Source organism: Balaenoptera acutorostrata, chromosome 12, assembly GCF_949987535.1.
Source record: "Balaenoptera acutorostrata chromosome 12, mBalAcu1.1, whole genome shotgun sequence".
Taxonomy (NCBI): Eukaryota; Metazoa; Chordata; class Mammalia; order Artiodactyla; family Balaenopteridae; genus Balaenoptera; species Balaenoptera acutorostrata.
In genome coordinates this window covers 83117160-83134211 of record NC_080075.1, presented here as the reverse complement: position 1 = coordinate 83134211, position 17052 = coordinate 83117160, and the positions used below count along the sequence as shown (strand labels likewise).

Here is a 17052-nt window from a genome sequence, read left to right as displayed (position 1 = left end):
TGAATCAAAGCCATCATGTGTTCACTGAGGGCTTGGATTAGCACTTCATGAGATCTAGATCTATTACAGCTTGTTGGAAGAGGAAAAAGGAAGACCGGAAAGCTTTTAAGGCGCTAAAAAAAAAAAAAAGACAAAAACAGACAATCATTTGGGAAGAATTCCTTTTCCTCGCTCAGTGGCTCCTGTGGAGGACGGCTGGCGGCTGCCTACGTTTACTGAAGGAATTTTAACGGAGCAGTAAGTGCCCACTTCTGGTGACACAGCAGGCTCTACTCCAAAGAGGCTACCAAGGGGCCGGGCTGACACTTTCTAATTCATCAGAGAAGCAAAACTAGGAAACCCGAAAGCCACAAAAGGCTTTTCATGGATTCTACAAAGAAGGATGGGGATTCAGAATAAGCTTATGGAGCTGAACTCAGCAAAAACGTGGTGCAATTCTCTACTAAACAGAGAAATGATACTCCCCTTACAGTGGCCGAAATACAACAGGACCTCAATGGCAACCAGAGCACACACGTATGAGTTAAACTGGAAATTCCCTATATTTTTAGGCTAAAATCTACTAATTCATTTTTACCACACACTAATCTTTTTGCAGTGGGAGTTTCCAAATTAGCTTTATTAAACATTTACTAGGCAGTCACTCTGTGACAAGCACTCCATGGAGAGAGTACAAAGGTAAATGACATACTTTCCGTTGCCACACATACCAAACCGTACCACGCACACCAAACCGTACCACACACGTGCTGATACAATGATGTGAGATGCTTGGGGGATATGAAAGAGGGAACAATGGGGACTCAGGAAAGCTTGATAAAGAAAACGACAGCTTAGATGGGATCAAGAGGGCAGGAAGATGACAAGAGCACAAGACAAGAAGGGCAGGACAGGCAAAGAGAACCCTAAATAACACCAAAGCTGTGAGAGAGCCTACTCCGAGAATGGGGTAACTTCAGTGTGACTGGAACACAGCACATGTTTGGAAGGCATGAAAAGAGAGGAGGTTGTAGAGACAGTGGGTGATACGGCTGAACAAGTGGGGAAGGATCAGAGGTTCAAAAGGTACAAAAATGGGGATAAAGATCTCATGAAAAGCAGGTCTTCCATTGGACCTTGAAAAATGGTAAAATTTGCCAACTCCCCAATATAAGAACTGTTTTGAATCCCATGGAGAAAACACCATAGAATTTAATGTGCTTTCATATCCAGTAAGAGAAAACCGAACAGAAACTAATCAATACAACAAGTCAAAACACGCCAAAGGACAAAATGCACCTACACCACTCCAGGCCCCTGGAAAATGCTATGACTTCAGTTCAAAGAGAGTGTAACAACAGTAACAAAAAAAAGTCCACTATCCGCAGTGTTGACTGCAGAACACAACCCTCCTCTGAATGTCTCACCTTCTAGAACGGTGATCTCCAATCCAATCTTAGTTGCACTACCTTTATTCCATGTGCTCAATAGCTACATGTGACTAGTGGCTACCACACTGGACGGTGGAGATACAGAATATTTCCCTCACTGCAGAAAATTCTATTGGTCAGTGCTGTCCTGGAGTCACCACTACAGGAGGAATAGGAGAAAAATCCTTAAGGGCCAAAAATCACATTACAAACTTCTTTGAGATCCTGAGATCACTTAGCACTGAACTGGGGATGCACATGTGTATTCAATAAATGTTTGTCAAACTGAATTTTCATATAAAAGAATGAATTATGGAAATGAAGTAATTGTACATATTCCACTGTAGGCAAAGCTAACTATTCCCTAACTCTATTAATAGATTCCACAATTGAAGCTTTGTACCAGAGTTCTAAAAGTAACTACACAGTATACAACTACAGGTGAGTTCGGCAAGATGGATACAGCCAATTTATAAAGAAGATGTGGTGTGTACACACACACACACACACAATGGATACTACTCAGTCATAAAAAGGAATGGAATTCTGCCATTTGCAACAACATGGATGGACTTGGAGGGCGTTATGCTAAATGAAATAAGTCAGAGAAGGACAAATACTGCATGATATCACTTATATGTGGAATCTAAAAAATACAACAAACTAATAAATATAACAAAAAGGAAACAGACTCACAGGTATAGAGAAAAAACTAGTGGTTATGAGTGAGGAGAGAGCAGGGGGAGGGGAATATAAAGGTAATGGATTAAGAGGTACTAACTATTAGGTATAAAATAAATAAGCTACAAAGATATATTATATAGCACTGGGAGTATAGCCAATATTTAATAATAACTATAAATAGAGTATAACCTTTAAAAATTGTGAATCACTATTTTTTGCCTTATAGTACATAATATTGTACATCAACTATATCTCAAAAAAAATTAAAAATTAAAAATTAAATCAATGTATGGAAATATAAGGCAAACAAACAAACAAAAAACACATAAAAACAAAAAAAAGACTAGGTGTAGTTCACTTATCACAACAGATGTCTTCCAAAATAGTTACTAGAAAAATGAATGACATTTTACACTTTGAAAGTGAAGCTTACCATTTAAAGGAATCCTGTGGAAACCAATCTATAAAGAGGATTATCATCTCTAAATTTATCTAGTTAGAATATCAGAAATAGCTACTGTCTTTGACCTAAAAAAGTGCCAATTCTATGTTGCTACAAATAGTCATAAAAAGTTAAATTCCATGGAGCAAAGGCTGACCAACAAGAGGGAGGTCTCAGTGAGTACATGTTTCCTCCTTCCTCTCCCAGGATGAACTCTCCTGAGACTCATACATACTTAATGGGTCCAGATAAATTTTATTCATAAGAATTTCAATGAGGAAAGGGAAAAGGGATTAAAATTCAATAGAAATGGGCAAGAGAACTGAATAGGAACTTCACTAAAGAGGACCTCTCCTGAGATAAGTCCATCTCATTAGTAATCAGGAAAATGCAAATCAAAATCACAAAAAGATATCACTAAACACTTAAGAGAACTGGTAAAATTTAGAAAACCACCCATGCCAAGGTGCTGGATTGGAGCAAATGGCAATCCCAGACACTGCTGTTGAGAGTGCAACGGGTAAAACCTCTTTAGAAAATTATTTGGGATTATCGACTGAGGTTGAACGTACACATTTATCTAATAATGCAGACTTCCAGGGCTAGGTAGGTCCACGCCAGAGAGAAAGGTCTGCACATGTGCACTAGAAACACATACAGAATGATGACACAGCATTATTTTTAGTAACCAAAACTGAAAACAAACCAATGTCAGTCAACATTAGAAAGGATAAACTGGAATATATGCATATAGCAATAAATTTCTATACAGCAGTAACAATGAGTCAACTACAACACATATAATAGCACGGACGGATCTCACAAACATAATATTGAGTGTAACTATTTCCATAAAGTACAAAAACGGGTAAAATTAAACTATCATACTGGGAGGGGTGTGATAGGTTTTAAAGTTGTTTTAAAACAAGAACAAAACGCACATGGATCTAGTTATTGGGATGAGTCAGGATCTGTGGAAGGAGAGAGAAGAGTTAGAAGGGCGTGAGGGGACCTGTGGAAGGCCTGTCATGAGCTATTTCTTCATCTGTGTGATGGTTTCATGGATGTTTTCTTTATGATACTTTGACATCTTTGTTTTGTTTATTTTTCTATATGTTATATTTCACACACAAAAAAAGTTTAAAAGAACAGTCTTCACACACACACACACACACACATACACACACACACACAGAGTAAGGCGACTGTTTCATTCCTCTCACAACCACCTTTCAAACTCCTCCCTCTCACCCTGACTCACCTCTTGTAGCACTTTACTCATCAATGGTGACACACTGATACTCTCTCCTCCTTCTGGATGGATTTGGAAATTCACTCTTTGATAAAGAATCTGAAAAAAGAACAATTGTTTTAAAATTTGCCTCATTTTACAATGTAGCCTTGAAATTTAAAAAGTACTCTTTTGAGGAAAAAAAAAAAAAACCCACTATTTCCTAACGACTACTTTGCGGTAACAGGCTTACTATGGGACTTCATGAACACCTTCACAAGGATGCAACCACAGTTTCAGGATCAGAATCAAGTGTGAAAAACCTGATATACAATGTAATAAATGACCATGAGACAAAAATGTGATTTCCAGAATCTCTTCACGTATTTAACAGCATTTAACAGTACTGTATTTCCAAACCAGAGCACCATCCCCCCGACACAGATTTAGCCTATGAATTTTAGGAAATTCAGCTTCTCTCTAACCAAAGCCCGTATCCTGCCATTTCCAGAGGACTTCTAAGGGGATGCTGCCATCACTGGTTTTAATTCATATGGTTTCAAGTATATTGTACAGGACCACTTCTTATGTATCTTATTCTTGAGAGCACGACCTGTCCCCATTATATTCAATAATTTATTTCCTAATATACTTTCTTTTTTCCTCATACCTGTACCCTTTCTTCTTTACTGTAATAAAGCCAACAACACTAATTTATATCCTAACATCTTCGAATCCCTTTTCATATAAGTGACAGACTATTTTCTTCCATAAATTAAAATTTTCATCGTGCTGAAAAAAAAAGAGCACAAATCCCAAATCCACAGACTCAACAAAATATACTTCATACAGTTCAGGAGCACTTACTTTATTGGGAACACTTACTTCTGTCTTCAGAGAGCTGCTGGCAGCCAAAAGAAGTTCAATGCTGCTAGGAGGGCAATGTGTCAAAGCAAAAGCTATGAGCTCTTGACGAGTGGCCAAGTCCTGGTAACCTTCTGATTGTCCTAACTGGCTACAAACATCCCAACTTTTAGAATAACCTGGAAAAAGGGCAAGAAAAAACAAACTGATTTTCACTAGAAGAAAAAGTCCTTAATCTAACATGAGAAACGGCTTTCTGCTTAGGTCTTATGTTACCAAAGCAAAGTCAGTCATTAGTGATGCATATTATTATATAAGCAGAAGCACATACGGACCTGAAACTAGAAAAGAAAGATTAGGTGAGTTTATTGGCTAGAAAGTTCAGTGCTGCTCCAGATAAATTCTTCTAATAAACTATGTTAAATTTTAGATTACCTGACAATGCTACAAATAATCTACTGAGCTTTGATGTTGAGTAAAAGACTGGGTATCTGAATTCAGAAAGACTTGAGGGTATGGCCCAAGCACTTGTGTGAGCTTGAGAAAGTTCCAAGTATCACACATCCTTCAGCACTAAAAAACAATAATAATAATAATTCCTCCTTCATTGGGTTGTTAGAAGAACTGAACAATCTTTATTTAAAAACAACCTGTATTTAAAAGCTGTATTTATACACTGCAAAGCCTAGATAAAGAGAAATGATTATAGAGAGCTACACAGAATCATTCACTTTATAGAGATCCAAGGACAGTGCCAAAAATACAGTCAGCCCCTGAAACCAGCAGAGTTTTAGCCTATGCAAGCTTATACTGTGAATTCTTAAAATGCACTTTTATTCTTATTTGAAGGCATTCCAGTTAGAAAGTAGGCCTTTTTTCTAAATATAGAGTCAAAATTAATCCAGGCACCATCCTTATAGGAATAAAATTATTACAAAGCTCTCCGAGTGAGCAGTAATAAATTAAGACAACAATGATTATCCAGAATGCCATAATTATTCTGAACTTAACGTTGCAAAATCACTAGGTTAATATTACAGAACACAGTTCTTTCATGAAACCAGTTTTCTAATGCTGCAGTTATAAAGCGTTAAGCTTTTTCCCAGAGTTTTCAACATTTTCATAGATGTATTGCCAGACTCTCTCCTTGACAAAACTTGATTCAGGCTTCTCTGAGCCCTCTTCTCAAGGAGGCCTATACCTTGGCCCAGTCCTTGCTGAACCTGTATAACCCAGTTTTATCAAGAATCCTGCCAAGTCAGTTCAGAGAGAATCTCTCACCCTTGGTATCTGACCACCCTGGCCTGCCATCAGCAAGAATCCTGTTAAGTTGGTTTAGTACCAATCCCCCTACTCTCGATGTCCCATCGCTATCACTTTTCACCCATTGTTGACCCCCTCAACCTGCTCCTCAGTGGTAAATTCCCAGCTGCCTTTTCTGTATTTGGAGCTGAACCTGTTCTCCCCCACCCCTTGCAAAATTCATGAATAAAGTCTTCCTTACCATTTGTAACAAGTGTCAGAATATTTTTTTCCTTTAACAGTATACATACAGAAAGTATACATATCAGTAGTGCACAGCCCCAGGAGTTACCATGAAGTGAAGCACTGCATTTATAACCACTCACTAGGAATGCACAGACAATGGGGTAAACAGATGTGCTTGAGTTTTCACATAGTCAGACACAGCTACAAAGAGCAGATCATTTAGCACAGAGCCTGTAATAAGACAACATCACTTCCTACCCCTCTGGGGAATGTATTCTTTTTTTTTTTTTTTTTTAAATTTATAGCTACTTTATTTATTTATTTATTATTTATTTTTGGCTGTGTTGGGTCTTCGGTTCGTGCGAGGGCTTTCTCCAGTTGCGGCAAGCGGGGGCCACTCTTCATCGCGGTGCGGAGACCGCTCTTCATCGCGGTGCGCGGGCCTCTCACTATCGCGGCCCCTCCCGCTGCGGGGCACAGGCTCCAGATGCGCAGGCTCAGTAGTTGTGGCTCACGGGCCCAGCCGCTCCGTGGCATGTGGGATCTTCCCAGACCAGGGCTCGAACCCGTGTCCCCTGCATTAGCAGGCAGATTCTCAACCACTGCGCCACCAGGGAAGCCCTGTATTCTTTAATAGAGAAATTATTCCACAATAAAACCTGCTTATCCCCCAGAGACTTGAGTTATAATTTCAATATGGAAAATTTTAGGGTTGCAAACTACTTTCCAATTACTCAACATTAATTTGAAAAGCATTATGCTATCTCTTAAAAAAATTAAAGAATAGAAATACCTGACAATTTAGTCACAAATTATAGATACTTCAAATTTTTTTTATTTTCTTTTATATGACAAATACATAAAAAGGCATTAAAATATTTTAAAATTGTTATTAAAATTATGAGCCTGTTTTTAATATGGAATGTAAAGCAACCATATCTCAGATAAAATATAACCCTTGAGCCCATTAAAGTATTTATATTAATATACAAGCACATGGAATACATGCTTATCAGTACTCACAAAATATTTCTCCAGGCTTATGAACACAATGTGGTTGGCTTACCGATTAGGCCAACTGATTTCAAAACAGACCTCTTCCATTATTCACCACGTAAAGAGGACATGAGCAAAGTGTTTAGTATCTACTTCACCTGTGGCCATCAGCTCCTGACAATGCACATTGGCAGCTTTGTAGTCATGGAAACGAAGTGCTTGCTCTACTAGAAGGATTAGAACCTGTCCACGTCTTTCTTCTGGGTCTTCACCTGTAAACGCATGCAAATGACTTACTGATTTGGGCAGTATCAATCGACAGAGGAGCTCCTTAACACTATCTTTCTAATTAATTCCAAACTAAAAAACAGAGATTAGACTGATTTTTATAAGATTATAGGAGAAAAGGTCATGCCACTTAGACCTTCCAATCTATTTATTAATCATGGAATTCTCTCTCAGTCTCCTAAGTGATCAATGATTAATATCAGCCTCAGACTGAAAGTAAATTGGTACAACCACTATGGAGAATAGTATGGAGGTTCCTTAAAAAACTAAAAATAGAACTACCATATGATCCAGCAATCCCACTCCTGGGCATATATCCAGAGAAAACCATAATCTGAAAGGATACATGCACCCCGTTGTTCACTACAGCACTATTTACAATAGCCAGGACATGGAAGCAACCTAAATGTCCATCAAAAGAGGAATGGATAAAGAACATGTGGTACACATATACAATGGAATATTACTCAGCCATAATAAAGAATGAAATAATGCCATTTGCAGCAACATGCACGGACCTAGAGATTATCATACTTAGTGAAGTCAGACACAGAAAAACAAATATCATATATCACTCATATGTGGAATCTAATTTTTAAAAAAAGGAAACAAAAGAACTCATTTACAAAACAGAAACAGACTTACAGATATCAAAAACAAATTTATGGTTACCAAAGGGGAAACATGGTACAGGAGGGATAAATCAGAAGCCTGGGATAAACACAAACACACTGACTACTATATATAAGATAGATAACCAACAAGGACCTACTGTATAGCACAAGGAACTCTACTCAATATTCTGTGACAACCTATATGAGAAAAGAATCTGAAAAAGAATGAATATATGTACATGTATAACTCAATCACTTTGCTGCACATGCGAAACTACCACAACACTGTAAATCAACTATACCCTAATAATACATGTATATGTATGTATGTATGTATGTATTCACCCCCAGACCACCCATTCCAATCTAAGTGGGTAGAGGAAAAGTTTTCCTCCCAATAGGGAATTTAAATATTTTTCCTATTTATTTAAAAATTTTACCCTTTGACTGTTCTAATTATAATTAATAAATGACAAATAAAAGGGGAAAAAACTTAAGCACAAAGTAAAATGGACTTAAATTTTATAGTTTCATTGTGATAAAGTTAATTTGTATATCAGGCAATCTGAGCAGGTGGTTAAAAGGAAAAACATAAGCAAAAATAGGCTTGAAAAGACTGATGTCTAGAAAATCCTACTAACAAAACAAAATTCACAGGGACAACAGCCAGGAGTATAGCCAGACTAGAAATCTATTAAAGAAAATGATCCAGATGTTTAGTCTGACGAAAATACTAATGGTGGCCTGACAAAGCCTTGAGTATGTGAAATATAATTTAAACTTTGTCCACAAATTCTTTGATACTCCCTTCTAAAGATGGAGCTTAATGCTTCTCCCCTTGAGTGGGGGCTGACTAGTGATTTACTTCTAACAAACAGAACATGCTGTAAACGACAGTGTGTGACTTACAAGATTGGTCATAAAAAGCATTATGGAATCCGCCCTGCTCTCTCGCAGATCAACTGCTCTAGGAGAAGCCCAGGAATTGCCATGTTAAAAGGACACTCAGGAAGCCCTATGGAGAGCTCCACGGGGCAAGGAGCTGAGGCCTCTCACCACCAGCCAGGGAGCAACGGAGGCCTTTTCCAACAGCTATGGAAGCCAGCTCAGGAGCAGATGACCCAGGCCCAGTCAACTTAAATATGTCCCTTGAACTTGGGAGGGCCTGTGTGACTGCTTCTGTGAATGAGACACAATGGAAATGAAGCTACCGAAATTCCAAAGCTAAATTATAGAAAAATGACATGAAGTTTTGCTGGTTTCTGTTGGGATGCTGACTCTGGGACCCCTCAGCCACGTAGGAAATCTGGGTAGTCTGAGAACACCATAAGGAAAGACAATAAGGAGAAACCACACAGAGAAGAGAAAGCCCTAGCTACTCCATTCCCCGGCTTTTAAAAAAATATTCTCAGCCCAGATGCCAGACATGGGAATAAAGCAGGCTTTGAGATGAGCCCATCCCTAGCTGCTATATCTGACTGCAATTTCATAAAAGACCCTGAACTGCCCAGTCAACCACCAGAACTGGGAGAGATAAAAAGACGTGACTGTTGTTATTTTAAGCTACTAAGTTTGGGGGTGGTTTGTAAAGCAGCAATAAATAACTATAACATTCTATAAGCTTCAGATACATGTCACCTGCCTGTGATCCCTTCCTTAATACCACTCCACCCCCAGCAAAATATTAGAATTGCCTTTCTTCAAGTTCTATAACATTTGTTTACAGAAGCCATGTGCTACCATCACACCCCACGATGCAGCATAATTCACTGCTTCCGTAGACCTCTAAGATTCTAAATCCCCAGAGGGCAGCAGGTGTGTAACAGAACCCTGTATCCAAAGTACCTGACAAAGTGATATTACTTTAGCTCTCTGAGGCCTCTATTTCCCCATCTGTAAAATGTGGCTAATAAGAGGCTGTTGTGCACAGCAAAGAGCTAGTACGTTAAAAGGGCACAGACGGGGACTGGCGCACAGCAGTCACGGGTACGTATTAGCTATTATGTGTACTCAGGGGGCTCACAATAAAAACACTATGTTGAATGAAATGTAGATACTAGTCTTATTTGTTAATGATACTGCACTGAAGTTATAATACAGATTCCACATTAAAGTTTGTGAAATAGAGGTGGCCAAGTTGAGATGGTTCCAAATACAAGAACTAAAATAGCTGCAATGAAGAAAAGCGGTCTGAACACCATGTGGTCCACATAAATGTGCTCTGCAGGACTGAAGAAGAATGTTCATACCATTATAAATGCAGGTTTGCCAAGATCACTGATCTTCCCGTTTCTATGTCAACGCCACAAAGACAAAAACGGAAATTAATCCTAGTGGGCAGGTACATGGAAAATGAAGACGGCATCCCTGACTGCTTAATTCGTTTCTATGAACTGGATCCTTATGAAATTCTTTCCTGATGATCAGAGTGCTTCAAAGTTTACAAAGTGCTTCTATATGCGTTAACTCGTGTGGGTCTCTTATAATCTGGCAGGTGAAGCAAGGGGGGTGTCATTCCTATTTTCCAGGTGCAGAAACTGAAGCTTGAGTCATTTAGCAAATGAACGGGACAGTCAGGAGTGGACCAGTCTTCTGACTCCACACCCAATTTCTCCGCAGCCATCTGAGACGCCTCACGATGGATGCCTGGCCCCAGTCACAGTGTCAGCACCTTTCCCAGGCTGCTGCAAGTCCAAAGGTGAAGATGCTAGTGTTACGCTTTTGGATAGGCTAGAGAAGGACAAGTGACACAATAAAATTTACTAAAACTATAGGCCTTAAGGAGTTCTACACATAAAAATATTAAAACATTAATAAGTGTGTCCACTAAATATACTAAATATATATTTTTTAAAGCTCAAAATAAACAAAAATCCCCTTTACTTTTTTTTAAGCTAAAAATGGAATTTATCTCAATTTAAGTAAAAGAATTCTGGGGTTAGAAGTCTCTTTAGGCAGGATTAGATCCAGAGGCATGTAAGATATCATTGGGGTATTTTCTTTCTCTCTCTCAAATGGATTTATTTTCAGAAAACTGATCAGATAAATGACTGCCAGCATCCCCAAGGTTGTATCCTTATGACTTTCATTTGGAAAGGAAGAAAGAGCCTCTGTCTTCCTGTGTTTATATATCAAGCATCAGGAAAGATTTTGATTGGTTCTGTTTGAGTCACACGGTCATCCCTGAACTGGCTGGTGGATAGAATATCGTGGCCAACAACTATGGCAAAGCATCTTGATTGGCAAGTCTCCCGGGATCACATGGGCTGGGAGATGGATGGTGTCCCAAAGGAAGACCACTTAGCAAACAGACAGACACGCGTAGTACAGATAACTGGTGTTTCAAGTCAGCAGGGGGTTCGTGTTTATTCTTTTAGTTGAAACGGGAAGGTAACTGTCACAAAATTGTGCTGGATCCATTTGAAAAATTTAAGCTGCACATTTAAAATCTGTTTGAGAAGATGAGGACCCACTTGACGATGTCCATCAGGCGGGATACACGTTGGATAAGTGAAAAATACAAAAGAAAAGTACTAAAAGATTGGTAAGCAGGATAGTGCAAAACATGAAGTGTAGAGTCAGAAAGACTTTCCTTGAAAGCCACGGTCTGCTATTTAACCCTGTTGAGCAAGATACTTAACTTCTCTGATCTTCAATTTCCCTCGTAAAATAGGAAGAATACATCATCAACACCATTTAACAGAAAATGAAATAACACATGTGAAAACCTGACCAAATAGTAAAGGCACACATTTATCTACGAAATTATTCAGGATCAAAAATATCACGCCAAATTTCAACATTGAAGGTGAACCGGTAGGGCTGGCTGGTCCTCCTTTTCAGTTTTCTGGTTATAAATGGTAACCCTGACTTCTGTTTCTGACCTCGAAACCACTTTGCGGCACCCCAAATAAGCCTGCCCTCGTTTGAAGAACAGAAGGTCCAAGCAGCCCAATATAGGTACACAGTTTTATAACATGCCAACTTTTCTAGGAAAGACAAATCCTTGCCCAAAAGCAGCTGCTCGGACACCTAGAAGCACATATTCCGACGTTTGCCTAGGTGATGTCGAGAATAACACAGATCTGTACTCTGCAGTTTAGCATTCAAAACTTACCTGCTACCCTCAGCAGCTCAGCCAGGCCCAGCAGTTTGGTAGATTGCTTGTAACACATTGGGGACTGGCAAATACACTCCTTGATGAGGCCGATCCGATCAGAGCACAGTCGCACTACAAAGAAGACATACTGTCGACTTGTGACCAGGGACATAACACTTTGTTATGGCAACTAAACAAAATGAAAACTGTGTTAACCCCCAGATCAATAAGAATTAAGTAAAAGACACAATTTTTTAAAAACAGTAAAGTTACTGTTGCTTCTGAATAAATAATGTAGAACATGGATCTTTTCTTTATCACCAAACTTCTGAAACACAGCAAATGAACTGGCATTCTGAAGCTAAGAAAAAGTGTCACCTTTTCCAAGTGCCAGGTCAGGACTTAGGGAAAATTTTAAAGAAGGCGGTATCTGTCTTTGAAAACTTCGCATACTTCCTGGTACACCAGTCTCGCCACCTTATCTCAACCCCCTAAAATCCAGTCCGTGTTCCAAATATCCATCTTCTACCTCCACCACATCATACCAGTTTGGAGGGCAGGAGTCCTCAAAGCGCTCACTGATCCAATTTATTAACCTTTCTCTAAAATAGTCCCAATCCTCTCACTTAAGCTAGATGTTAGGAAAATAAAACATGTCTGATCACACTAATTCACACTATGAGGTAATTAAGCACACTTAAAGGGGGGGAAAAAAAAACTTGAGTTAAAGAGTATTATATATATGCTAGGAAGAAATGGTATCTATTCAGGATAGAGGTGTTAACTTTTAAGAAACATGGCACTACCTGGGAAGCTGGGACCCAGTAAATACAACAATAACAATTATCATGATAGTAGTTGACATGAAATGAATATGACCTATGCCCTAGGCACTGTTGTAGGTGCTTTATGTGTGTTAATCCTATAAGGCAGAACCTAACAAGGCAGGTACTATTATCCACAGGGGAAGAAACTGAGGTGCAGAAAGATTAAGTACTTTGGCTAAGGTCACTGAAAGTGATGGGACCTGAATTCAATCCAGCTCCTTAAATATTTTTCACACCTTCATTCCTTTATCCATTCCTAAATCCGTGGCTATATAACATACATCCTATTTTCCCCCAAAACTTCTTCTAGGTAGGTGGGAGGGGGCCCAGGGATTGTGGATATAAAGGAGAAAGGTAGTAGTTTTTCTTTGGAATAGGCTTTTTTTGGGGGGGATGGGGAGTAAGTTTTTATTATGATTAAATTTCATACTCACAGAAAGGTTGCAAGAATGGTACAAAGAACTCCTCTACAGTTTTTGCCAAGATCAACCAATTGTTAATCATTTGCTCCATTCACACTTGCAATCATGCATGCCCTTCCACCCTCCCCCAAAACACATGCATATATACACATAAACATATGTATCTACACACATCTATTTCTCCTGAACCATTTGCAAATATCATGTCTTTTTACCCATAAATACTTTAGTGTGTATTGGGCTATTTCAAGATAGCTATTCATGCAACTGCTAGTACAGTAATCCTGGGGTGGCCTTTACTCTAAAATATAAGGTAGATGTAGACTTCAGTTACTTCACAATCAGGACGGCTAATATCTAATCTGAGTATAGCTTCCACAGACTGTATTGTTTTCATGTCACAAATACCCACCTCATTAACTTTCAGGTTGGCCATGTGACTTCTATGGCAATGAAGTGTGAGTGGAAGTGACATATGCCACTTCTAAGCAAATGCTTAAGAGTCATCATCACAGGATTCCTGATCTTTTGCCTCTGCTGCTACAATGCCAGGTTTAAACTTATCATATCACAATGAGATTTTTGAGTTTTTTTTTTTTTTTTTTTTTTTTTTTACTATAGGACAGTCTAACAAAAACTAACTGATACAATATACTTCAAACTTTTTCATAACTTTTCTCAATCAAAAAATTGGGTTTTTTACGTCAACATCTGCTGTTTTATGTGTTTTTCTCCTAGTATATATATTTTTAAGAAAATGTGTATCACTACTTCAACATTTCAGATTCAGTAACTATGAGAAAGGTACTTTCTACATATTTCTAACCTGATTTTCAAAACAACACTTATAGATATTATCATCATTCTATGTACCTAAAAGCCCGGGTTTTCACAGATTGCTTCAATGGCCTTGTTTGATGAATTCTTATATTCTTCTTAGAGAAACTCTAGGTTTATAACTCTAATCAGCTGATTTCCTTACTGTTACCACTCTTTCTAGCTCAATAAAATTAAGGTGGAAAACTGAAACTACACATGGCAATGGATCATCATTTTCTCTAAACTTCCTGTTACTGGAACGCTCAAGTTTGGTTTTTTGCTTGTTGCCCTAAGCATGGTATATTACTAAGATTTCAAGTACATTAAATACTCATCCATATTCCCCAATTTCTATTTTTGTTTTTATCCAATAGCCTTACTGCTGTACTGTTATTGAAAAATGGGACAGAGGGCAGAATCTATTGCTAATGGACTAAATGACCAAAAGTACTCTTTAGTTAAAAACCTAAAAAGGAACACTAGTGAACTAATGCAAAATAAGTTAATAATAGTGCAACACTAAATAGAAAACTCACCTTGCAAAGGCAGAATCTTTACCCCAAATTCTTCGAGGCACCCCAGGGCTTGGATTAGATCTAGCTCCTCTTGAATGGCAGCGGGTCTATCTGTTATCAGCTGTAAGCAGCACCTAGGAGAAATTCATTTTTAAGAAGGAAAAGTAACATATGTTCAGCTAAGTTGCCTTTCTATGATCAACAACATAGAGATCCAACACATTTATCAAAAACCAACTTCCTTCCAGGTATTCTGCTAGAGGCTTTCTGATATCTTATTTAATCCTCACAGCAAGCCTGTGAGACAGGCAAATATCACCATCTGCTTTTTAAGGAAGCCAGAATTGAAGCTCAGAGGTGAAGCAATTTGCGCAGGGTTATGCTGATAGTACGTAAGGTATCACAGTATAAAGCAAGATACGTTAGCTCTGGGTTTAGTGCTCTGTTTACTGTTGACTCAAAAGATAATGATCATGTAAAAAGGATTAAAAAAAACAGAAGGAATACAGTTAATTTCCAGTTATTCTTTTAAGGAAAACAGAAATGTCTTGATTCGGTCACAATTTTGTCTCTCAAAGGAAAAGGAATAACCTAAGAAACTGCACAAGAGACATTTTTCTGATCAGAAACAATCAGTTGGTGATGTAGTACTGAGATAAATATGGATGAAAGTGATTTGATAATCTACGAATTTGTGATACCTATGGAGTATTTTAAGCAAATTTTTTTAAATTCAGAGAAAGTATACTTAATAAATACTGTAGTTAACAATAAACCTATTTTCTGAAAGGTGCATGGAGAGGAACAGTGGGGCATGAGACTAGAAAGACAGGTAGAGAGCAGGCCATGAAGAGCTAACAATGCTAAAATCATGGACCATCACATGAAAATATCTAGGCCCCAGGATCTACCTACATGACCAAGCGACAGATATAGGCCTAGCTTGCTCTTGCAAAATTTGGGGATTTAAATCAGATGAACACTAACACATACTTACTACTGGTTCAAGGATAAACAGTATACAACCTATTTGTGGCATCTACCAAAATTCTAACTGCACTTTGAACCCAGGAATCCCAGTTCTAGGAATTTATACTAGAGATAGGCTCTCACATGCCCAGACATAATTATAGATGTTCACTACCACAGTCTTTTTAAAATAAAACACAGGAACTAATTAAATAAATTGTATAAAAGTCAAACAATGGAATAGTCTACAACCATCAAAAAGGAATGAAACAAACCGATATGTATTCACATGGAAAAACCACAATATAGATTGTAAGTGAATAAAACAAGACACAGAAAGATAGGTACAAGCAGTATACACTTATTTGTGATTTAAGAAAGAAGGGGGTAACTTTTAATAAGGTATTCCAGAAGGATACACAGGAAACTGATTAAAAATATAACTGAGGGATAAAGTTAGAGGAACTCGAATGAGGAGAAAGACATCTTCCATATGTATCCTTTGTGTATTTTAAAATATCTTATCTTGTGGATGTACTGCTTCCTCAATTAAAAAAAAAAACTAGTAAATAAATAGTAATTTAATCAATAAGAATAGATGAGCTATTTTCTATTTCAATAAAACTGTAAACAATTAAATACATCTGGGCTCACAGGTCTCAATCAGTTTGGTGCCACATTATACACATATGACATCTTTTTTAAATTAATGTGTGTCCTTGTAGGAGAAAAGGGGATGGATGAAAGGCAAATACTGCAAGTACTGTGTAGTTTCAAAAATGATCTCTAGAAGCATCTGTCAAAAAGATTTAGGTCAAACACAACTGGGAGTTGTTTCAGATGATTTCATCATCTGAAATAGAAATACTATCCCTTGGGAGAGAAGGAAAAAATTTACTAACTATTTTAAACAACTTTGTCAAGTTCAATAACATGGCTTGAGAAAACATGATTCTTTCTGTGATAAGATATCACTGGGGGAAAAAAGTTACCTTTAAGTTTTGCTAGAGTTGAAACAACTACCAGTTATTTGAGGGGAAAAGTAACTCTAAACAACTACCACAATCTTTACATCAAAATAAATTCCAAATGGGCCTAAAATTTCCATGCAAAAATAAAACCACCAAAGTAGTAAAAAAACAATACGAAAAACGATTTTAATGGCCTTGGGAATTAAAGGTCTTTCAAAGGATGACACAAAAGACAGAAAAAAGAATAACAACCGAATTTTTTAAAAATTCACAATAGCCATTTGAAAGATAAATTGTATATTATAAAAACTTGGCAACACAGTTTAACCATTAAGAGAGGCAAAGGGCACGTGTCCCATATGCAAAAAAAGCTCCTAAGAATCAATAGTAAAAAGAGGAACACAAACTTTCCTG

The 17052-nt window shown here is 37.8% G+C and overlaps 1 protein-coding gene across 1 annotated transcript in view; it reads right to left on the bottom strand.

The window, feature by feature from the left end:
- Window positions 1–17052, bottom strand: part of NBAS (NBAS subunit of NRZ tethering complex) — a 345265-nt gene that overhangs the window by 155690 nt on the left and 172523 nt on the right. The window contains exons 31-35 of the mRNA XM_007183498.2: window positions 14720–14832; window positions 12134–12247; window positions 7273–7386; window positions 4652–4809; window positions 3797–3886 (exon numbers count right to left, since the gene is read on the bottom strand). Coding sequence (XP_007183560.2) covers window positions 3797–3886; window positions 4652–4809; window positions 7273–7386; window positions 12134–12247; window positions 14720–14832 — 589 coding nt within the window. The remainder of the gene's footprint in view (window positions 1–3796; window positions 3887–4651; window positions 4810–7272; window positions 7387–12133; window positions 12248–14719; window positions 14833–17052) is intronic.